We start from the raw sequence: 24,363 nt of genomic DNA, 5'->3' as shown, positions 1-24,363 counted from the left end.
TTAAAAATGGGTAGAGTGGATTTTAAAAACATGGAATAAAAGTGTGTTTTGCCAAAATAGAAAAGTGGAGCCAAAGGGGGAGGCTTCAAGTTATTGAAAATCTTGAAGCACGGCAAGAAATTTGGCTATGGAGCAAGGAAAAATAAACAAAAAAATGATTCTATGAGGGAAGAAAAAAATCACATATGGCCCACAAAAAAAAAAAAATCCTTCCACCTTTTGTTATTCCCACTGTCCTTGACTTGTCCTTTTGACAAGTTCCAAAAAAAGTGACATAAAAATCCTGCCATTCAAAAAAAATACAGAGAGAGGATATTTCAAAGTTTGAAAAAAAAAAAATGACAGTTGGGATTGGAAGTTGCAGGCCAGCAGTTGAAAATGCCATACCATGTGTTGAAATTGAGCAGCATTGTCGGGGGGGAAAAATTGCAAAAAAAATGGTTTTGCAAAGGCAAAAAAAGTGCAGTGAGAGTCCAAAACGGGGCTTAAAGTATCAAATGGCGACAGTCAGAAGCAGGTAAAGAAGGGTAGAAAAGAAGAGGGGATTGTAGATAACAGGTGAAGTTGTTAGTATTTGACGGGGTAGGTTAAAAAGGGGTAGACTGGATTTTCAGTTGGGGCTCTGTTTTAGCGTCAACATACCATCCTCCTCTGTGCGGATGAGCTGTGGCAGACTTTCCGGTCCTGCTCCGACATCTGTATGAGCAATGACTGTCACACGGTACTCTGTCCATTTTTCCAAGTTTTCCAAAAGGTACTGGGAGCTTTCCGGAGGGATGTTGGTGGCTTGACGAGTAGTTGTATCCTCCCCTTCAGTTGCAGTATATTGGATAGTGTATTGCGTAATGATCCCATTTTGTAATTCCACTGGGGGTGGCCACCAACTTACCAGAATACTGGTGGAGCTGGGGCTATGGCACTTGACTTCCTGAGGCGAGCCTGAGGGTTCTGGTCAGTGGGTTGGATTTGGGAGCAAGTTGTTTTTTGGTCGTTTGTTTTTCGGTAGGCCATTCACAGAGTTGGATATTTGTTTTAGAGGCGTTTTTTTTTTTTTTTTTGATCAGGGTGATGATGATGATATAATTGACCATACAAAGAGAAAAAAAAGGGGAAAATAAAATCACAAATAAGGAAAAAGCACAAGGACTCATGGATAAATAAAAGTAATCAACAAAATCAATGAATCAATAAAACATCAACAATGACAAAAAAGACTAACACTTAGGTGTGCACACTGATGATGAATGAATGGTGTTGATTGGATAAACAGACAATTATGTGACCTACCTGTTTGATGAAAAAGACATAATATAAAAACAAAGGGAAACAAAATAATATATATCCTAATATATTATTTGTATGTTTCTTCTCAATGAAAACCTACACTTTCAAAGTATGTCTAAGCAAAATTTTTATAAAGAAATGTAGTGATAACTAAGACAAATTTGGCAAGCAGTTACCATCAATCCAAAAACATAAAGGTTGATGCTTTAACTGGTTTATAATAGAAAAATGTTGTTTTTGTCACCAACCTTTCCGAAGCCTGTTGGTTTGTGGTAAAAGCCTGATTGTACAACAGAGAACTTCCCAAGGAGACATGACTGGTTTATTAAAGTCTGATAACATTGGCATGCATGCTGATTTTAATTAGACTCGTCAGCTACCTCAGAATATACATCTAGGCAGAGTTTGATCTTCAGATCATTATACCCACCTGATCTCTGCCCTTGTCTTTTAGAGACCTAAGATTTATGTTTTTTTTCTTTTTATTTGTCACTCAAAACGGGTGAAAATTAATGGCAGTCGTTTAGTGATGTATTAAGAGCCCAATCTTATTTTCCAAATGTATTTCTATTCCATAAATCTGAGGTCTGTTGAATGCAAAGGTCCCTAACTACAGACACAGTACTTGTGTTGAGCTTTCTATGAGACAGTTACTCCACAAATCTCCATTTGCTAATTGGTTTTCCTCTTAATGAAAATGGGACATCCCTTTGATGTCCATAGACATAGTTTTAGGCAGCGCAACTACATAGAAAGCTCAGTCTATAAAACTCACTTTTTCACATGTTTTGGTCAATATTCAATATCAAGAGACAAGGCTTCTTAAAGGCAAACCATGCCATTTCACTGCAAATTTGGGGAATTAATATTGATATGTCGAGGCTTTATCATTAATTTAGGCCTGACTGTTTTCGCACAACAAATATCGAGCATGTGCTTTTTATAACCTTGTCTCCTGACTTCACAGGAAAGTCTGCATTGCTGTTCATGCAGCCTTTTCAAAGTGAATAATGTAAGGTCAAATACACTTCATAAAACGTATGTACTATTTAAAATATTGACACCGTAGCTATTTTCAAATGCAATCCTTTTAAGGGGAAAACAAAAAATAAATCTTGTTTTATCAGTGTTCAAGAACATTCCTGATATTTTTTGCCACTTTTTAAATTTTGTAGCACACGTACATATTTGGAATGCATTTGAAAATGGGTTCTTTTGCAAACAGTGTGGAAATCCGTCAGATAAGGAAGAGGACCTACGTGTCTGTGGAGTCTCTGCAGAGATCTCACTGGTATAAGCTCCAACTCCATGTTTACTACGAGCAGCCAGCCGGAAAGTATAAGTAGTGAACGGCTTCAAGTCCTTCAGTAAGTATGTTGTTGTCGGCTCAAAACTGATTCGTTTCTGTGATGAAAAAAAAACGACATAAAAAAATCAGGGATTTATAAAAATGAAACAATTTAATTTATGCACATTGACTTTTCAGTTTAAAACTATCTGAGTAAATAGGATTTAATTTAATATGCATCATTGATGAGGCATTAATGTACATCAACAGTGTTAGAAGGTTTTATTTTGAAAAGCTATTTTATAGAACTTCTTCAATAAAAAGTTTTATATATATATATGTATATGTGTGTATATATGTATAAATGTCTATCTATATATATGTGTGTGTGTATATATATATATATATATAGATATGTGTGTATATGTATGTATATATGTACATATATATCGTTTTATATATATAGTTATATTTAAGTGTAACATAAATGACCTATAGATACAATTAAAAGGCACATACGGTACATATTGAGTTAAATAGTGTGACATTTTCCCATTAAATCCACATAACGAACAGTGTTTGATCAGAAATGACAGACTTGTTGCTCAAGTCAGATAATATTTACCTCCTCTTTGTCGTCCCTCTTCCTATACATAAGTTCATATCCTGTGATTTGATTCTCTTGTCCAGTCTGTGCGGGGGCGATCCATGAGAGTAAGATGCTTGTTTCTGATTTGGCTTCTCCCTTTAAGTCAGTTGGTTGAGAGGGAACTGGAATTAAAGTGAAGGGACATATTCATTACTTTACACATCTTGCAATGTTACAGTCATAAACTTTGTGGAAAGGCTTATTGCCACAAGAGCCACATTGTATTTCAGAAGATGTAGTAATTCTTTCAGCCTCATTAGTACAACCGAGACGAAGAGTTCACAGTTACTTCATGCTGAAAGGAAAAAAAAAAAAACTTCTTGATGAGAAGTAAACAAGAAAACTTTTGAATTTCTTGCTCTTAGTTAAATATTCTCATAAAAGGAAATGGGAAAAAAAAGCATCTTGAGAAAGCCAGTGGAAGTGTATGTTGACAGCTTGAAGTTACTGCTGTGGTTAAAAATCGAAACCCACTAATGAGGATCAATGACGAGAAATGGTGCTTTGTGACATCCCAAAATGAAGAATTTAAGTTGTATTCTTTTTTTGTATTAAGTCATTCTCACCTCCAGTCTTTGCAATGATTTGAAGGTCTGTGGAAAGGGGACCATCACCAACTGAGGTGTAGGCCAGGACCTTGATGTAGTATGTCTTATTGGGGATGAGTCCTTGGATGGTGACAAAGTTAGAACCGCGGACAATCTGTTTCTCCCAGAGGTTGACATGCTGTGCAGAATCCATGGTGTAGTAGACTCTGTAGCCCATGATCTGTCCATTAGGCTCCTCTGGTTCCTCCCAGTGAATAACAGCTGTGGTGGTGCTCATCATGTGACCTCTGACCTGCCTTGGCGCCGTGCTGGGTGCCTGTTCAGCTGTTTTGGCCTCGATGCTCTCGCTGGGTGGCCCCCGCCCGATGTTGTTCACGGCCACAACCCGAAACTCGTAGTCAGAGTACGGGCTGAGGCCCCCCACGCTGTACCGAGTGGTGGCCACACCGTCGATCTCCTTGTACAAGTCCTCGGAGTACTTGGACTTGTGCTGGATGATGTAGTAGGAGACTGGCTCAGGATTGCCAGAGTCCCAGGTCAGCGTTATGCTGGTAGCTGTACGCTCTGTCACCACAGGAATGCCAGGAGCCTTGGGCAATGCTGTGATGATAATCATTACATAAATATTAATAAATATGCAAATTACATTGCAGCCATTTCAAAGTTATATCTCTGTCAAGTAATTTATGTCATAGTCCATAGAGACTTTATTTTAATTTGTTGATGGTTGAATAATATTGATTGCACTCATTTATCAGCCCACTACGCTTGATACTGATGATATAAAGCATATCTGGAGCCATAAGAGACCCACAAGTCATGAGCTATGTATTAGGTTGGGGATATGGTGTATTGTTACTATTTTACTTCCAAAACAAGTGCAAATGCAAAGTATTTTGTGAGATTGTGAAACAAAAACTTTCATATACCATCTTCAGGGGCTGGGAATGCTGTTGCCTTTAATCTCTGGTTTCCCAGTGTTTATCACTTTAATAATTTAACAGGTAAATTTATTGCTTTAATTCCCCACGCTGTGGCACATGGCAAAGGATATCAGAGCAATAAATTGTCTTTATACACGATCTGAAGTGTGCTTCTGGGGGAGCTTGCTGCCAGATTGTTATATTGTGACTAATATCTCTATGTTATGTCTAGGAAAAACAAAGCTGTGTTTGTGTACATGACTCTGTCCCTTGAGTGCACGCAAACATGGCGAGACCAGGCACGGATATCTTTTTGGTACACTGCAGTGTAGATGTGATTACACTCCGATACCTGCCATGCCTTCATAGGACACCAAACAATACTCAATGTTTCATGCCCCCCCTTCTCCTCGCCTCTCACAATCAGAAATGGTGAGCTCTCCAGCTGAGAGATAAGCACTTCACTATGTTCTTAATCTGGCATCTAATGCACTGAAACTGGTGCCGGGGCTTGTCTATGACATCAATGAATCCTCCATATATGACTTATCATGGCAGTGAAATGTTAAATAACTTTCAAAGCACAAGCCTGTCCAAGAGCTTCAGCGTTACAAATTGTACCATGATGGAAACACGGCTATAGTTTTTTTTTATTTCTGGAATATCTTAACCGTGAGTGTCACAAGGCTTGGCCTGAAGACCCACATGTAGTTTTTGTGAAGATAGACTCAAAAATGTTAGACTTGTGAACTATTGTGTTTTTGCCCGTAAGTGGGATCGGTCAGTTTATATTGTGGCCTATGGAGAAGCTGGATGGTTTTCCTCTTACTCAGAGAGTCGCAGTTCAAATTCAGTAAGTCATTGTTGCTTCGGTAGTCACATTGCATGAAACTCGACAAATTTGTTTAGGTTTCTGCTAGAAAATCGTGTACAGAGAGTGAAATGTGTGAACTGCAGAGCAAGTTGAAGAGAAAATTCATCATCCACTCATCCAATTTTTTAACTGTAACTGTGGCAAATCTGTGAAGATCATGAAAAAGCTGAATTGAGGGATGGATGTTTTGAAGTTGGACTGAAGCTTCTACATCCAAGCAGCCTACATGGAACCAGCAAGTAGTAGAAAATGAATTTTTTTGAAGTGCGTTTCAATTCATTTGAATGAGAAATTGTCCTTGGAAAAAGTGAAGTATTTTTGACATATTCCAAAACCCTGAAAGTCTGAATAATGTCCTACCTGCGCTGAACATGAATGTAGTTTCTAGTTAACAGACAAATCAACGGAATGTCATGTAGTGCGTGCAATAGTGAGGTCATCCTTCTGGGTTGTTAATCAACTACAGATGCACAAGATTAAAGGCCTTTGCACAACGTACACATTTTTTTTTTCAGTGCAAATTATTTATGCGTCTAATCAACTCAGCATTCACACCAGCTGTGTAATTTAGTTGCGTGAAATTGTGACCGTTATTTTTTGGGGGTTGTGGTCAATTTCCCCAAGTTTATTTTTCTGCCCAATTCACAGCTAACCAATCAGAACGAATGTTGGTGATGATGTACACTCCAATCATTTAATAGCTTGGCAGATAGCTTGATTGTGTTTGTTTCCCAAAACCCTGTTCCTTTTTAATGATCAAGAAGAAAAACTCTAAAACGATTAGAAGACGTGTGCAACGGAGCTTCAGTGGGTTGGTGTATGTAAATCAGGCTTCAAAATAGTTTTCACCGACGTTCACTCTGAGCTGCTGTCTCCGTGAAGCCTGCTATGGTCGCAGACAGACCGTGATGCAATTTTTTTGTTTTGTTTATTTATTTCTTCGCATCGTTCTTGATGTGCGTGGAAGGGTGCATCCGAATTATCCGCATTTTCGTCCCCTACACTCGCAGTGCGTCCAGCGTGCAAAGATCTTACAGCTTAAATAAGAGAAACATGGTCCAGTCCTACCTTTTACTGTTATCTGTGCCACATCCTCTATCACCCCCAGGGTTGACATTGCCACACACGTGTAGTTGGCCGACTGCCGCACGTCTGTAAGCTCGAGAACGTTTCGTCCAATCGGCATGTCGTCCTCTGGTGTGAGGTCCTCGGCGCCCAGCATCCACTTCACATATGGCATAGGAGAGCCCACTGCCACACATGTGATATTAACGCTGCCGCCTGGCATGATCTCGTTGTCTGTTGGTGGAATGGAGAATCGCGGTGGCACTCGGCGCACTGAAAAAGAACCACAACATGATGTAAAAAAAAAAAAAAAGCAAGGCGAAAAGTGATGATTTGACTGATGATTTAACATGCATGCAACAAAATCAATCAACTTTAAGTGTAACATAAAAATCTTAATGGACTTCTTATCTTAATTATAGTATATTGCTTGATGAGAATTATGACATTTCAACATATTTAATCCAATACTTGAAAATTTCAATGGTAAATGAATTTACACCAACACGACCGACATGCATTAAACACTCCATTGGCACAGATGTACAAAACTGCACAAAGATTCTGCTGGAGTCCACAGCGCTCCACAGTTGTATGCAGAGAAACAACTTTTTAGGCTGTGTACTTCCAGCTGATGTGAGATAATGTGCCACAACACATCCTCGCATGGCACAAACAACAATAATGGTTTAAAAGTCATACACAAAACAAAAGGAAATGGTGTTGTTGTTTTGTAATCCTTTGGTTTTCAGGCTCAGTTCAACGTAGAGCTGTCAAATGTTATGCATTCACACTTTGGAGTGATAAGTCTTTAACTAATCACAAAAGGGCCCAATAATTCTTAAATGTGTAATGATCTGCTTCCATTTTGTTAACATAAAGAACTGCAGGTGTCTCCATGCAGAGACGCTTTTATTCTGAAATTCAGAAAAAATCCACCGATAGGAACGTGTGTCAAGAGTTTCTGGTCATCACGTATGTCGTAAAAGGAGGAAGAGGAGCAGAAAAACAACACTGATAATATCTCACAAGATGCAGAGGATTGCTGCTGGATTATTAAGTGTAGTTTTGTGCTAAACACTTCCTACTGGAATGTCTTGGTTTAATAGAAATGTGGTATATATTGTGACTTGGATAGTTTTCCTAACACTTAAGTCTCTTTTACGTAGTGTCACATTATAGTCGCTGGACTTTAATGCATGTCATTTGACAGCTCTATTAAATACACATTCAAAACGATCTCAAAATTTAAATGAATTCACTCTTACATTAACATAAAAACATCCATAATGCACATAAATAGCCTTTTAGAGGAGAGCGAGAGTTCATCATGCATACAAGAACAATATGCGACTTTGTGAGACAACCAGGTGAGGGAGTCAGAGGGAAGAGGGCTGCAGGGGCAAGATAAACAGTAAAAAGGGTCAGAGGAAAGGGTGAACTAAAGGGGTTAGTCTAGTTTCCATTTCTGTAAGTACTGCAAGTGCAAGCTAAAGGTCATAGTTAAAAGCTATGACATTCAAGGACAAATGTCCAGGTTTTTATACAAAATACGTACACAAATAAGGGTCTTGGGCATCATGTTTTAAACTGATTAAATACTGACCCTAGCGGATAAAGTCATTCACATCATTTAAAATATTTATTGCCTTAAAACTGTCCCTGCTTGGTAAACAGTCCTGTAACATTTAACTAGTTGTTTTTGCAGGTATTTGCAATATGACTGCAACAAAGGCACATGCTTATTGTTGCCGGCTGCTACTAATTCATAAAGCCCATTCCTTTGAGCAGACTGCTGCTCTCCAGAGAGGAAATGTGGGGGAACTGCTTGCATTATTAAATACAACGTTTCTCTCACTCAATATTTAATTAATAACCAATTGGATCATACTCCCCAAAGACATAATATTATCCTTCTCATTTGAATATCATTACATTTGTCAAGTCTTGTGAATAACACTATAAATACATATTTTTTTCATGACTTCCCGCTCGTATCGTCTCCCGTCCTCATCAGAGGAAGTGTATAATCTCTGTGGCCAAGGTTGTTTTTACAGCTTGGTACTTTCCTTTAGTGCCAATTACAACAAAAGATGGATTTTTGGTTAAAGCTATATATACATATTATCTAAAACAAAGTTTAAGAGAAGAGGGAGCTAATTTGAAGAGGAAATTTAAAAGTAGTGAAGCTTAAATGGCTATATGGAGAGAAACATTAACATACTAATGAAGACTCTTTGTAGAAAGGGTATCAGATGCAGGAAGCAATAGAAATCAAGTGCATTTTGTCCTGACTCTCAAATTGTATAACATGACACTTCATTCTGAGAAATAAGTTATTCTCTTACATTCATTTGCAGATTTTTTTTTTCTTCTTCTCCAATTACCTACTCTATTGATTATTATTCATTTGTGAAACGCAAGAACACTGAGTGGGTAAGGGCTGGGGAAAAGGGAGCACATGCACTAACAGGTGACCATGCAAATAGGCCCTCAGACACATGCAAATATGGTCCCTGCCACCCAACCTCAAAGATGCAAACATGCACGGGCATTCTGACAAGAACGAAGGGCATAATTATGGGGAACATTATGAACAGTGAATGTGCAACATGTACAGAAATGATATCAGTAACATGGAGGCAAGAAAAGACCACAGTTATGCAACCTGTGGTTTTATTTTAATGTCTGTAAGAGATGATATATTTGCGGAAAAAAACAAATGAACTCATTTCTGTTTGTGTGGTGTTGGAAAAAGTAAAAAACACACCAACCTTCTCGCAGCTCTGAGGGATGTAGGGAATTTGATGCAGAACAGAATAAAAAAAAAAAAACAAAGGAAAGGAGAAAAACAAGGGAAACACAGAGAGTAAAAAGGCCATGTTGTAGGTGTTCAGATGCTACTTGAACAATTCGAAGGACCTTGTATCTACTGTGCAGGGAGCCCCTTGTATATCCCTCACTCCCAAATTACAAAATTCTGACCTGTCAGGGCTCAAATGGGTATATATTTATATTTAAAAATAAAAATTAAAAAAAAAAACATTACTTTACATTTAATATTAATAAATAAAAATTAAGACAAAAATAGTTTATCTGCTGCACATCCATATTTATAGAGAAATAAGATAATATGTGAAAATCACACTTAATGAGGTTTTCAAGAATGAAAGCTCGCAGCCAACTTTAACTGTTTTTCACAAGCTAATTGTACACATGAGTTGGATGATTAAACACCCTTTATAATTAGATAATAGCAAATGTAGTGTGATTAAAATGTGTCCTTCCAATGTTGATCAGTGGGGAGGGGGAAAAAAGGCCAGAAAGGATCTGGTCACTGCTGGGAAAGAGTTGGGAATGATGGAGGAGGACTTGTCCACCTTTTACTCCAACCATCAGCTTTGAAAGGCAATTAGTAGATAAACACAGCAAGCACTCTCATTATTGGTGTTGGACTCGGGATAATATAAAGGACCAAAAACACATAAAGATCAGATACTGTAGGTTCAAACCAGTGCAGGTAAAGTCAAGTGCAACAAACAAACAAACAAACGGCATACTTACAATGACCTCACAGGCTATGGCCCCTGTGGACTTTATTGGCTGATTTAAAGATTTCTCATAAATTTATGAGACAAGAATCATAAAATGCTTGAGGAACACAGCGTCGATAATAAGTATTTCTTACCTCTGACATATAGGTTTGCTGGGGCAGAGTAACGTGTTCCACCGTTGTTGGTCGCCACACATTCATACTTTCCCTGGTCTGACTCTTCGCTCTGCTCTATCTGGAGGGCTCCTGGTTGGGAATAGGGAATGGGGTAGCAGGGTTTGTTTTGTTAAAAACGATGGTGTTTGCATCACGTTCACAAGCATAAATAGTAATAAGAAAATAAGTCTTTTGACCTGAAGGAGGCCAACATCAGCCACCTTCATTTTTTTTAGTTTGGCTTTGTCCTTTCAAGCTTCAGTAGTCGAGCAGTTTGAGAAAAGTCATAATTGAGCATTTAGCTGTAACTTGAAACTCTATTTTTCTTTAAAGTTTATCCCTCTCTATTATTACAGCCATTTGTTGATGTAAAATCAAGACTGTCATCCTTTTCTAAGTGAGGAATCGTTTCTAAAGGTCAGTCATGCAAGACAATATGGTGTTCCTCTTAACAGGCGTAAAGTAACAAGAAGTGCAAATAAAAAGTAACATATTAACCAAATATAAAACAAGTAAAAGCTCATACACCCTAAGTTCAATTCTGTCTCTGATATTTTAAAGCTACTTCAGTAAAACAAAAAAAAAGGCTGATTTCATTAAAGGTCAAAGGGTCAAAAAAAACATTCATACTAAAACGAATGCAAAAAAAAGCTCCTCTTTGAAGACTAGGGGCAAGCCTGTCAATATACAACAATGTCATTGGACTGGTCAATATGGGAATGAGTGATACTGCTTCAGGGAAACATGGATCAAACAAAAGAGGTTTACAGTATAAGAAAGCAGCATAACAAGGGAGAACAAGTGAAAGAAAGAAATTTAGGTATGAATTTGAGCATATTCAATCACAGATCAAGTCTAGGTGTTCACCTAATAGAGTCATTTTGGACTTCATCAAGGTGAAGGTAACTCTAAAAAAAATGCAGCGCACAGAAAAAATTGAAAAATGCTGCTTTTATGTGAGGGAAAAAAAGTTTATTGAAGTTTTATGTAAGGCAGAACCAACATATAACCCTCAATAACAAAAGTTTGACATGCATGTCTTAAGAAGAAATGTATGTCGGCACAACTTACAACCTTCTGACAACCCTTAGCTGAAAAATAAAATGCAATTGCATTAGAAGACAAAATTCAAAATATCAGCCTGAGCCGACAAGAAAATAACCAACCACTGCTTTAGCTTGTAAAAGCTACAAAAGACACCCATAAAAATCCACCAATGGGATCAGCAGTGTGGTGTCACATGACCCAGGGGAAAAATGGCTTTAAGCATCAACAACTCTCCAGCTCCATGGCACATGGCAAAAATGAGCAAATCGGGTCCTCGCCAGACTCTACTGATTGCCTTCCCAAACCCTGAAGAAAAAAAAGTCAAAAAGTAAAATATTCTTGAAACCCAAGAAAAGTAATAAAAATAGGTGAAAGAGAAAAAAGCACCCGAGAAACTTTATCAAAAAAGTAGTTGTTTGGGCTTTTTTTGGAGAGGTACAGGAGAGGAAAGCAAATAGAAGAAATGGAAAAAAAATACTTTGCAAAGACAGGAAGAATTCTTTGGGAGAAAAAAGCAGAGTAGAGGCAATGTTGTCTTCAGCATGCCTGCGTGATTCCACAGCATCTGTGCATACTTTAGTGCTGAACAAGAACAGCTAAGGGGGAAAAATGCTTGGTTGTTTTAGTTGGACAAAAAGGAGGGACACATGATTCGCCATGGCCAAAAAGGAAACAAAAAAATGAACGTAAAAATATAGTTTTAAAAAAATAATTGTCATTGGATATGCTTATTTGAGCCAGGGCAAGCATATCGCAACTGAGCTAAACGGGCTCTTGAAACCAGAATACAAAGGAGTAAATAAAGCATAGACAAAAAAGTAAATAAGTAAATCAAAAGTGGAATACAAATTTAGTCAACGAAACAGGACAAAATAAGAAGGAAGGTCCATATGAACATAATGGGTTTTGGTCTTGGTAAACAGGACAGAAATGGAGGTGATTCCAAGTGAATATGAATGGGTTGACAGCAAGAATGAATTTGTATTATTTTCATTCTGTGAACGTCAGTTCAGCACTCTTACCTCTTATTGGAGTACCACCTGGGTGGATAATATGAATGCAAATAAGATTAGAAAGAAGAAGCATTAGTACGAGTAGATAGAGGCTGGGGGCTTTGGAAGAAGAATTAAATTAGATTTAACAGGGTATGTAAATAAAAGGTACTAGAGGAAAGAGAAAGGAGAGAGAAAGAGAATAAGAGTACTCTACTGGCAAAGAAAGACAGGATTCATCATAGAAAAAATCATTGGTCAGAGAGAAGAACTTGTACATTGATGTACCACGGGGGGTAGTGCCATTTTTTGGAAGTGATGATGGCTTCTGAAGACCATCTACTGAAGGGAAAGACTGAGGACTTTGTATATGAGTTTGTAAGTAGACATGAGATCCCTTTGCTTGGCCTGAGCTGATCACCTCTCCCTCAAATCTTAAAATTCCCACACCTATGTTGCTGGTGTCAGTAAGTGAGTAAGTAGCTGGTCAGTGAGTCAGCAACAAACATGTGAGGACAGATCATTGCCCAGGTCAATTTATGACAACACTAGTTTTGTGGCTAAACTAAACTAGATAGATGTGACAGAGCAGCTAACAGTGGCAGGACACTTGGGGTGAAGGAAGTGTGTTGTGTGCCTGAAGTAGTAGCCCTGAAACTAATCTATCTGTTAGTAAAATGCATGCCATGCATTTTAATAGTTGTTGGAAACATGGACATTAGTGGGGGTGATGTGTGCTTTAGAGCTAAGCACTTACCAAAGGATTCTGTAGATTTAAAAATATAGAGAGAAGAAAGACAGCATAAGAATAGGATTATATTCTTTAAGTGAGTTTAGTTAACAAGGTTTTCGTTAATGCTCTACGTGAAGTCAAAGTCGCACATTCGAAAAATAAAATGTTAATTCTATACACAGTTCTGTTGAAAACAAGTCAGCAAAGGTTAGCAAGACGATTTAACAAAGGACAGCTGTGAAATCTGAAGACAGGTGGTCAAACATACATGGTTTAGAATTACACGGAGTTGTACTAATGTGTTGATGTTAGCTGGCACAAAGAGCTGAAAGCTGTAATTTAGTTAACATTTTTAGTAGGAATGGGTATATTGGGATAAGTCAAAGGCAAATAAAAACAGAGATGGCAAAGGCCGTAAGTTCAAAGACCCAAGGGGTAAGGGAAAAGCCTTATGAAGTTTTACGCACTACTGTGGCTGTTTAGTAACCATAATGAAATGTCTTTTTCATTGACCTAAATAAGATTCTTTTATAAAGAAAATATTTATTGAAATTTGTTTGACTGACTGATATCAAATCATGTGCATTTCTTTCACATGAAGCCAAATGTTGAGTAATAATTGTAAAAAAAAAGACAAGAAATGAAAAGTATGGATCCAAAATAACTGCACCATTACAGTGGAAAGGAAATCAACTCAATACAGCAAAAGAAGTTATTGTAAAAAGTCACAGCAGTGAGCAATGAGGGCAGAGGTTAGCGCAGAAGCCAGCGAAAAACAGAGGGGGGGAAACAATCCCAACAGCCCATGACAATACTGGAAGACAAAGGGAAACACACATACAGACGAAACACACTGGGGAATACAGGGAGTGAAGGACAGGAAATAGTAGAGACAATGCCATTACCTACAAAATAAAAAAGCCAAATGGGAAGTTAAATTATGGGAGGAAGAAGAGGATGAAAGACCAGAGGAGACAATAGGGGGAGCAGATCAGATAGAGAAAACAAGAACTCCCTTTTGTAATTAAGTTTTCGGCCGAGAAAAACCTACCTGATCTGAGCTGTTTAATGCGCCCGTTGTTGTTGGTGGTGTTGACAGGGAGGAAGTCTTTGAACCAGGAGATGTCTGGATCAGGGTTGCCACTGGCAGCACAGAGCATGGTGGCAGTGCGTGTGCGCTCCACCACTTTCAACTGTGGGCCCATGTCTATGGTGGGGAAACCAGGGGGCAGCTGGTCCTCTGAAAAGAGTCAAAAGATGTAGAAGCAAAGGTGAGACTGAGCAACTTCAAGGTTCCCTTGCAAACCCTGTGTTAGCGTGGAGAGAAATAATAACGCAAATAAGAGACACTGAATTATTATTTTACTTTTTTGCCAAACTCAGCTTTTGGACATTTGAAGATGTAGTTTATTATAAAGCAAGTATATGTTCCCTGATAACATTTTCGATTAGGGACAGGAAATTACATCAGCTACAGAGGCTACTGGGAGCTAACAGCAGTTAGCATTTGGAAAAATGATAAATCCTCTGAGCGTGCAAGTTTGTGTAGGACTCTGTGCTGCACTGTGGAGCCAAGAATAGAACTTTTTGTGGACTTCCAGTTTTCGAATGCCGTTGCCCTCGCCAGCATTCTCGCGTGTTTTAGGGACAAAGCGGAGCTCCGCGAGACAACAATTCCAGGCATTAAGCGGATTGTGACGTCCCAGTGAGTGCAGAAGTCAACCTCGCGTGTTTTATCTCCTGTACTAGGAGGACCCCAAAAACAGTCATCTTTTTTCACACTTTGGCGACTGGTAGGACTTCCAGAGTCCCAAATATAAGTATTACAATGATTAAAAAGTTGATTTTGCATAATATGGGACCTTTGAAGAGATACTCAAAATTCAATCCAAGGGTACTTGACAACTACAACGCAAACATATGCACATATAGCTATAATCTTAAGAGAAACAGCAAAGATTCAACTGGCGATTTTGTTTATTTCAAGTTAAATCTAAAACACTGAATGTTAAGGGGTCTGAATACTTTGAGGTTATCTTAGCATCACATCTGGAACAGCTCGCAAGTATGGAATAAACAAGCCAGCAGAGGTGGAGCTTCGTTTTTGATTACTCCAGGTGCTTTTACTGTGTTACACAAGATGTCTTGTTCCTGCCTGTGTCTTCACTTACTTAATGTGCAAGGGGCGAGCTCCATCTTGCTGTCATTCGAGATGTAAAAGAAGATAATTCACATTTGCTTACGATAGGTGTCTATGTAATAGACCAAACAAAGCATCCCCATTGTGTGCTATATCTTCAGGGGGGTTACATATGGTATTTTCAAACATTTGTAATGCAACAAAAAAAATACTCAAAACACATTATTGGACCATCTTTTGAGAATGTTTAGTTTAACCCATTGCTGATTTATTGGACTGACTGACAATGCAGTAACACATAGCATTGGTGCTTTTCCACCCACAGCAAAACATGTCTGAATTATCACACATTGAAATGACAAAATATTCAAGTGGAAATGGATGCCTTTACATCTATAGACTTATGTGTTTCAATTGTAATCGGATAGCATGAAGGTACATTCGCTTTCAGTAGCTTGGTGTGATTGTTCTCTCATTTTCTTATACTGAATACACAGGCGGTGTATTAGTTGACTGTAAGTTCATGAGTAAGGTCTAGTCCTTGTTTAAAATGGCTGTTTTGTATTTTGAGCAGCAAAAATCACCTTTAAAGCGAGCTAATTCAACTAGTCCTTGAATTGAGATAATGAAGGATGCAATTACATGCTTTTAAAAGTTGTATGATTACTAATTATTTAGCATGTGGTTATATGAGAATACCCCCGTATACTTCACATAAGGCTTCTTTTGTTCATCAACACCTTGCTGTTTTTGGTCCCATACTAGTTTTATGAGTATAACATCAAATATAAAATACTAAATTAATATTTATTGTCCAGATTTACCCCATAATATACCTATAATATAATTCCTAATTTATCTTATGCCTATAGCAACATCAACACATTAAGAATATATTCTTGTGCTGTCCCTTCAATTGTTGAAAGAGTATAGATTGAAACATAATCTAAAATATGTACCTTATTTTAAAACAAAACCAACCAGCCACCCTTGGCTTGGTGGAATATCCCATACAGCATAAGATCCGCACATGCAAAATCTCTGCTTCAGTGCAATGTTAGTTAAGTGTTCATTTCCAAAACAAGACCTGCTTATTCTGAATGCCAACAAGGTTTACGTGCACCTTTCCTTTCCCTGCTGTGATATGGCTAATTAGTGTCTTCCGTTGGTGTTATAAACGGCACCTTTTTGGAACCACTTTCTTCATTAAACTTTCATGAGTAGACATCAGTCTGGAAACAGCTTTGAGATGCCATAGCTTGCACACAGCCAAACGACAATCATGGCTACCTTCCAACAATGCTTTTGGGTATCTGGCACGAGGAACTTCCTCAATGTATAACTCTTCTCAGAATTAGACTGTACTTACAAATGAGTGACTCCAAACTGAACTGTAAAAACTTTTGGAAGAAACTCTGTGTCCCTGCCTTATTAAGTGTTTCTGACAGTGATGGGAGCGTGTTGTTTTTACATGTTTAAAGATGTTCTAAAATTGGTTTGATGAGTTTCAGTGCTCTATAAAAAAAACACTGCAATAAACTGCAAGAAATGCAATATTTATGCAGCTCCAGTTGACACTGACATATATTAAATATGCCATTTTTATCCCTTTTGCTGGCCATTAAGTATATCAGAGATGCTTCGGCATTATTCTTGCTTTACATTTTAGATGTTTGGCACAATTCTTTTTTTTTTATGTTCTTCATTAAAGCAACTACCTTCCAATGTCCCCTTGGTCAAAATCATAGTTGAAGAAGACAGATCTAGCTTGTAAATAGAATTGATAGCTGGATATAAAATCTTCAAGAAATGTGTCTATGAAAATTGACATTGACAAGGTTTAAATCTGAAAATGGTGAAAACATGCACTCAAAAATGCATTGTAATAGGACAGAAATTTCAAATTGTGATTGATACCCTTTGCAATTTGAGGGGTCAGCTAAGCAGATGTACAATGTGTGATATTTTATCATGAATAACAGTAAAGGGCACAGACAAAAGGATGATCATAATACATTCATAAAGAGATCACATTAAGTATGGAGCAATGAAGGAACCGTCTCATGTGAGGAACTCCACTTACAAAGGTGCTTATTCAAATGGTGAAAGGCAGAGAGGCAGAGGGGAAGTGAAATAATATTTTTTTACATGGTAGCTCCTGTCCAAGCTCCCCTTAGTCTTTTCAAGGTCAAACAGACAATTAGTTGATTCTACAGTGAGTCAAAAGTATAGTTTATGAAACACATTAGCCAGTAGCGCGCCTCGGAGCGTGTATATGTTTTGAGAATTGTAATTGGGTGTGACAGGGAAAAGCAGCTCCTCCAGAATTCACAATGCATTCCAAAACATAGTGCTGGAGACATCATAATTTAGCTGTCTTTTAAGAGGTCAGATTGTTCTCATGCTGCAGTAAGAAATGCCACTGGTTATTTAACCCTAAGGAGAAAAGAAGAGGGTGCGGGATGACATCCGTTAAAAGGCGTAGCTTAAGTAAAAAATGCACACTATTGTAGTGATGTCTGATTTACATAAACTACAGTATGATTAATTAAAAAAAACTTATAAAACTGACATGGAATAAAGAGTACGGAAATGAACATGAACTAATTTTTCCTTTTCTTTTGAATGCGTGTGTAACATGATAGTAATTCCAGTGAAGAAAAACGATTACTCCAGGCAGAGCATTTAAAATTAATGATCTGTTACAAAGGTTTCTGGCCTTTTGAATTCATTTTTGCTTGGCCTGGAAATGTAATTTATGGCAGCTTACAGATGAATACTCATGCTCATCACGAATGGCCAAAATGTCATGACATCAACCGTGAATTATAAAAAAAAACAACTTTTCTTGCACAGAAGTTGAGATTTGATTGCCAAGACACAATAAATATACAAGGACTTAAATATTCTCAAAAGCCTTTGCTCATTTAGTTGATCACTTTTCCAAATGCTAACTGCTGATGTCATTTCCTGTCCCTTAAGTTTTGTTTTACTTTTTGGACCTAGAGATACTACTAAACAGAGCGTTCTGAACAGGGCTGTTTTGGCAGGGTGATTGAACTGCTGTGGTGCTTCATCCTTATGGTATTTTGACCAGAGCATGTCACAGACATGTTCATTAGGACACCAGGGAACTAGGTTAACTTAGGAAAAATAGGGTATAATATGACCCCTTTCAATAGGATAGGAAACTGGAAACAATTTGTGTGTTGAGAGGTTGTACAGTACGCCAGGCTACACTGTATGATGTTTGAAAGTCAAAACTGAAAGCTGAATTTAAGCAAAAAAAAAGAAGTGATTTTACACTCCCCCCCCCCACATACACACACTTCCTCAGAGAGAACTGCAATCTCAAGGACAGTGTAAGACAAGGGCAGTTTCTGCTTTACACACCCATATTGTATATTCAACAATGGATCTACACACTAAATGAGATGGAAGGGAGAGAAATGCTGAAGTCACCTCGAGAAGTGCTGAGCACTGGTGCTTGATATAAAAAGACTCCCAATGACAATTTGCACACATTAGCCACTGTGAGGCTATCAGGCCGTGTGAGTGTGCGGTGCCAAGTATGGGAGGAGTATTAAAGGACATTGGCTCAAAAATTACCTCAGTGAGCAGATTTCTGCTGAAGACATTAGGCCGCTGGATGTAAAACCAAACCCATTAGTAGATTATATCTATTGATCATTCATTCGGAATACAATAAAGAGTAAAATCACATTTGCTTTGTGTGGCAACAGTGGCCATTTTAGTTGCTTGAACGCAGCATAAATTCACCACTATTTGTGGTCATACTACACACACACACACACACACACACACACTCTGTAGTGTAATGTTTTGAGCAACACATGCAAGTACTATTTTATTTGTTTAGGCTCTTATTGATTACGCTTAATTGAGTCTCAAGTGATTAAGGTAGTGTTCAGTCGTCAGATACACAGTACGTTTTTGCTCGTGTTGCAGCGAGGCACTTGTGTGAATGTGCATTCTGATGTGATGTTTACAAGGTATTACAAGACTAATGCAGCTACAACTTTGGAGTGGAATACATTACAAAGATGGGGGAACCAGAGAGTGAAATTAGGACAAGGATGTTTGCTTAAGTTTGACAGTGTGTGGAGACAGCTCTGAGGCACTGGCTTTTGATGGTCTCTTTTGGTTTGAATGGAAAATTGTACAAATGATTTAGATATGTATATTAAATGACCCCTTTGCACTTATGTTAAGTGCTTTAGAGTTTCAATGAAATGTACCCTTTATATGTTGATATTTCTAAATGTGAAGTGGTTCATTTGGACAGTTCATTCAAAAGAAACATAAGGTTCAGTCAGTTAAGTATAAATCCAGCTGTTTTATGTCACCAAAATCACAGTTGGCGTCAAAGTAATTCAGTAACTACAAAAGAATTTGGGAAGCAAATAATCATTTATAACGTTGAACTTTCCAAGGCAAGGCAATAAAATCCTAAACCTTTTTGGTCACATTCTGGCTCTAATACTGCGGTTACTTCACATGGATTGGATTTGGTCTGACCTTTTTCCCCCAGTGGAACAAGGCTTTTCACCCTGCAATTGAAGTTATTCTTGGGGGGAAAATCCCAGAAGGCCATAATAAGATATATTTGTTGGACATATTAGAGAGGATTCTGTCTCTTCAAAGAGGGTAGCACGGGTTATAGGTCAAGAAGGTACTGTTGCTTGGAAAATCCCTTCTCAGGCAAACCTACTGGATTGTTTGGCTTGAAGTGTGCACGTTTAAGCTTATGTCCTTAAGTATTCCACTCTTACTTTTTTCTTCTGCTTTAAATTGGCTATATGTAAGATATGCAACTCCAGTTTAAAACTGGAACTGAAGTCCAAATCAAAAAATATTTGAGGGTGTTGTCCTCCCTCCTCCTCCTCCCGAGAGACTCGAGGTCACCAGGTAGGTTGAGTTAACAATCCCACATGTACCAAAAGACAGAACGGAACAATGAGCAGCTACATTTGTACCACTTGAATGTTATATTGTGAATACATTGGGTGTAGCCTTGTTCTAAGTACAGTCAGTATTTCACTTGAGCATGTTTTCTTAATCTCTGATGATATAGCACAGTCATTTAAGGAGATTCCATGTCAATAAATTTCATACACACAACTCCTTAAAAGAGTTTACGAGTCAATCAGATTCCCTCTTTCCCTCTTAAGATAAAACCTCAGCACCGAAATCAAGCCAAGAAACATTATCCATGAAGTGTGACAGCATGTGCTTAGTTTTTCTGCAGCCTGAGCCAAAGTCTTTTTCTTTTTTTTTAACACCACACAATAGCTTATAATTTGAAGTTAAGGGCCACTGATTAGAGCTCTTCCCACACTTTCCCCCCAAAAAATCAACAAAAGTAAGAAAGATGATCGGTGATTTCAGCAAGGTTAGGGTGCTAATCACGTTAATCATACAGCACTCTTACTGCTCACAAGGACATGATTTCAAATTGACTTGTTTAATGGCTTGCTAATGCTTTAGCTGGCCAAGATTTGATTAGTACTTTACGTATGACAAATTAGTAAGAGGTGGTGGAAAAGGAAAGGGTTTCATCCTCAAAATGTAAGATGAAAGTTGGAAGTCATGTTTGAGTTAACATAAAGGGAATGTATGGTATTTATTTAACAGTAAACCAGATACAATGATGTCAGAGTTGTCCTTTGTGCAGGAATTAGATTATTTAGGAGTTTTTATTTTATATTTTTATCACTGAGTTTGTTGATTTGGAACACATTAGCACAGAAACACTGTTCATTAAAATCTGTTTACAGTAAAATGTTCTGTTCGGCTCCTGTTCAACTGACATATTAATCCCCCCCCTGGCCAGGGAGAGGGAACTGTTAATTATGCTTTTGTTTACATGCAAACAGAATTACTCAACCAGATGTAAAAGCTTTTGATTAACAAAGATGGGCATTCCACTTTGTGCCAATTCTATGACGGCATTTGCTCTATTTTTTTCCCTCTTTACTTGTCTGTGAATGTTGTTTTCCTTGCTCACGTATGAAGAACGCTGTGGCGAAAATGTGTAGTTTTACAATCTAGCACCTATTGATTGACAGGTTATACATCTGAGACCACCCTTTGCTTATCAGCCACTTGCAGCTGGTTAACTATATCTGAAAATGGACTTAGACTGAGCTGCTTTACACAGCACTCCATCTATCATCCTGTCCATAAAGCGATGCAAAGGTGAAACCTTTGTGAACATGTTTTTTTTTTTTGTTTTACCATGAAAAAAAATGTATTGAAAGCAGGAAAAATGTTTGCAATCAACTTCTTAAGACAGGTGCGTGAAGAAAAAAATAAACGCATGATTTTATTGTTGCAAGGCTTTGGTGTGAAAATCACTGGTGATGGTTCACACGCTCATGTCCACACAACATTTAAGATGGAGAGGTTTCTTTGATTGAGGTCTAGGGCCAAAACCATGCACCAATAAAACCGTGCTTGCTAGTTTAGATCGTGTGCGAGAGTCTCTTCGCTATTCAAAATTGTTTTGACATGAATGTGATTATCCTGAATGTAATTTACCTGTTTTTCGTAAAAATTCTGCTTACTGTCCACTTAATATAATTGTTTCTTACTGGAAATGCAAAACCAGATCTGGATGAGATTTCAAGGCTTTTTGATAAATACCACTGCACACATGTCTGGACGCTGCGGTTAGCATATCGATGTCTCAGCACTTGCCTTGGGTCGAATACTTGGAATAGTTCAGATGCAGAGTCAGAGTAATGACCCTCAACATTGAGGGTTTTAAATTTCGTTCATGAGCAGATAAAGCCACTGATTTAAAAAGCATCAAGTGAGACAAGCATGCAGAGTTTGAAAGCACATCATAGCAGAGCAAAATGATAAATAAATTGAGATGAGTAAATTTCCCCTAAATGCCCACAGAGAACGCATATTTATCTCACTGATGCATCCCGGGTGCTATTGAGTACATATGTTGTCCGGTCTAAATAAGATTAGCTTTTCCCCTAGAGCTTTCTTTGTGGCAGATTTCCCAAATAAGCCTCCTGGCATCCACAATGTGTACATATTGCCTAAGTAATCCAATAATGGAAAACAAAATGTTCAGGCCTTCCATCAAATAAAACACAGTGGAGTGTGGTGAGGGACAAATCTGAACATCGAGAGTTCACCGTCTGAACTCCGAGTCAACTTTCAGATGGTTACAAAACGTGGTATCTATCATCCAGATTTTTTGCTGCGATTGCACAGAAAGGAAAAGACTGAAATGTGAGACTACATCCAAGTTACATGCCTCGGGCCACCACGGAAGCCTTTGACAACCTGATTTGATAAAATGTTTTGTTGTCTCTGATCCAATGAAGCCAATAGCTTCACTCAGTCGCTTCGCGTCCACCTTGTCATATCTAGAAACATGTTTAATGAAGACGTACAACTATTCTCTCTCACATAATATATCGTTCTCTCACACTATCATTATGATTGTCTTACACATCAAGTGTCACATTTGCAGTTACATGTGCCATTATTCTTATTCTAATGTTACGTTTAGTACTGTAGTGTATGTGAGTGTATGATTGTTTTAATAAAAAAAGAGTATAGAAGAGTGTTTGAGACATGACTGCTACTACTTAAATAGTTGGATTGCGTGTGTTAAGTATTGTTGTTTATGTTCGAGTGTATGGTATCGTATAGGGGGAAAGTATGATTGTGCAGTATAAACGGCCTCAGAAAGTGCTGCAGAGTTCACATTTGCGACGATGCAAGTGACGTCAATATTAGTGCAGTAAAAAATAAGTTACTTCAGTTAAAACATACTGGAGCAGTGTTGGTAGGCTGGGGAAATATTGATTTTATTAGTTGGTTTTTACAGGTACAGAGCTTGTTAATGAATATTGGAGTGAATGTGCCACAGTTGGCTCGAACAGCTAATTCTAATTTAATAGCGTTTCAAGAGGAACAGGCACACACTCACACAAAGTGGCTTGTTTCGTCTACATAGCTTTGTACCTCCAAAATGTAATTCATTTGCCACACAAATTGTAGTTATTTGCTAAATACGGTCAATTTGAGAAAACTGTAGCTACAGGCAAGATGAGTGACCATCTAGTATGCACTCAAATGTTTCTGTACCCTTGCTGCCTGAAGAAGTGAAACAGGAATGAATTCTGAAATCCTGGGAAATCCTGTCCATTGTTTTCTGTGATGATGAACATTGCAGCGAAATATAGGAGGAGGAAGGTGGAGGTGCAGAAATCTCTCTTAACCTGAGGTTCACTACACTCTGTCTCTGTGAAAAATAGCATCGTCTCCCTCTTTGCCCTGTGCTGATTGTTTCTTCCATAAATCCTTTTCGAGATTGTATAATTAATTGAATGCTGCTTACAGTATTTGTCATTAAAAACCCTCTCCTAATGCCTGAGATTATGAGGATGCCATTGTAAGAGTCAGACTATTAATCACCAGCCCCCCCTGCCAGAAGAACCTTCACAGATGAACAATCTGCGCAATTTCTCTTTCTGAGTGATACTGTAGAACTTGGCATAAAATTCTTAAGTCAACGCAGTGTTGTCATGATCCTACATCTTTTCAAAATGGTATTCTTTAAATCCTTCAAAATCTAAGCATTGCTGTCATTTCTCAATTTCATTTGTGGATGATGCTTTTGCTGTCATTCATGTCCCACCAAGAAGGATGGAATGCACACCTGCAAATTGCATTCTTTTGAGAGTGATGTTCCCTCTTTCCCTTTGGACTGCATCAGAAAGCCTTTGCGCTCTTATGTGCACATAAGGGGAATCTGTCTGGTTCGCATTTGGATAGATAGAAGTGGCAGGAAAACATGATCCTGGTCAGAAATGGCATGGTTTAAAACAGGGATCACAAATTCATATGACTTGGGGGCCACATGAGCTTCAAGTCTAGTAAGATGGGGGCCAACTATGTCGGGGTTAAAGGGGTTAGCTTAAAATTGTATCACAATATTCCATCATGATGTATAAACGACATTCTGTGATGATATTTTACATTTATAATTCCAAATAAAAACACATTTGTGACACAAAATGAATCTGTTAATATCACATTTAAGTGGCGAGCCACATGGAA

The 24,363-nt window shown here is 38.1% G+C and overlaps 1 protein-coding gene across 3 annotated transcripts in view; it reads right to left on the bottom strand.

Moving 5' to 3' along the window:
- LOC310942574 (receptor-type tyrosine-protein phosphatase delta) overlaps positions 1-24,363 on the bottom strand; it is a 125,103-nt gene that overhangs the window by 34,652 nt on the left and 66,088 nt on the right. For all 3 annotated transcript variants that reach the window (XM_083907983.1, XM_083907984.1, XM_083907985.1), the window contains exons 5-11: positions 14,164-14,352; positions 10,320-10,430; positions 6,635-6,904; positions 3,788-4,369; positions 3,198-3,343; positions 2,544-2,688; positions 643-948 (exon numbers count right to left, since the gene is read on the bottom strand). In XM_083907983.1, the coding sequence (XP_083764109.1) occupies positions 643-948; positions 2,544-2,688; positions 3,198-3,343; positions 3,788-4,369; positions 6,635-6,904; positions 10,320-10,430; positions 14,164-14,352 (1,749 nt within the window). The remainder of the gene's footprint in view (positions 1-642; positions 949-2,543; positions 2,689-3,197; positions 3,344-3,787; positions 4,370-6,634; positions 6,905-10,319; positions 10,431-14,163; positions 14,353-24,363) is intronic.

The sequence above is a fragment of the Microchirus variegatus genome (genome assembly GCF_963457635.1).
Source record: "Microchirus variegatus genome assembly, chromosome: 2".
NCBI classification, from domain to species: domain Eukaryota; kingdom Metazoa; phylum Chordata; class Actinopteri; order Pleuronectiformes; family Soleidae; genus Microchirus; species Microchirus variegatus.
The sequence above is the reverse complement of the archived record's forward strand: the minus strand, read 5'-3'. Positions and strand labels throughout refer to the sequence as shown.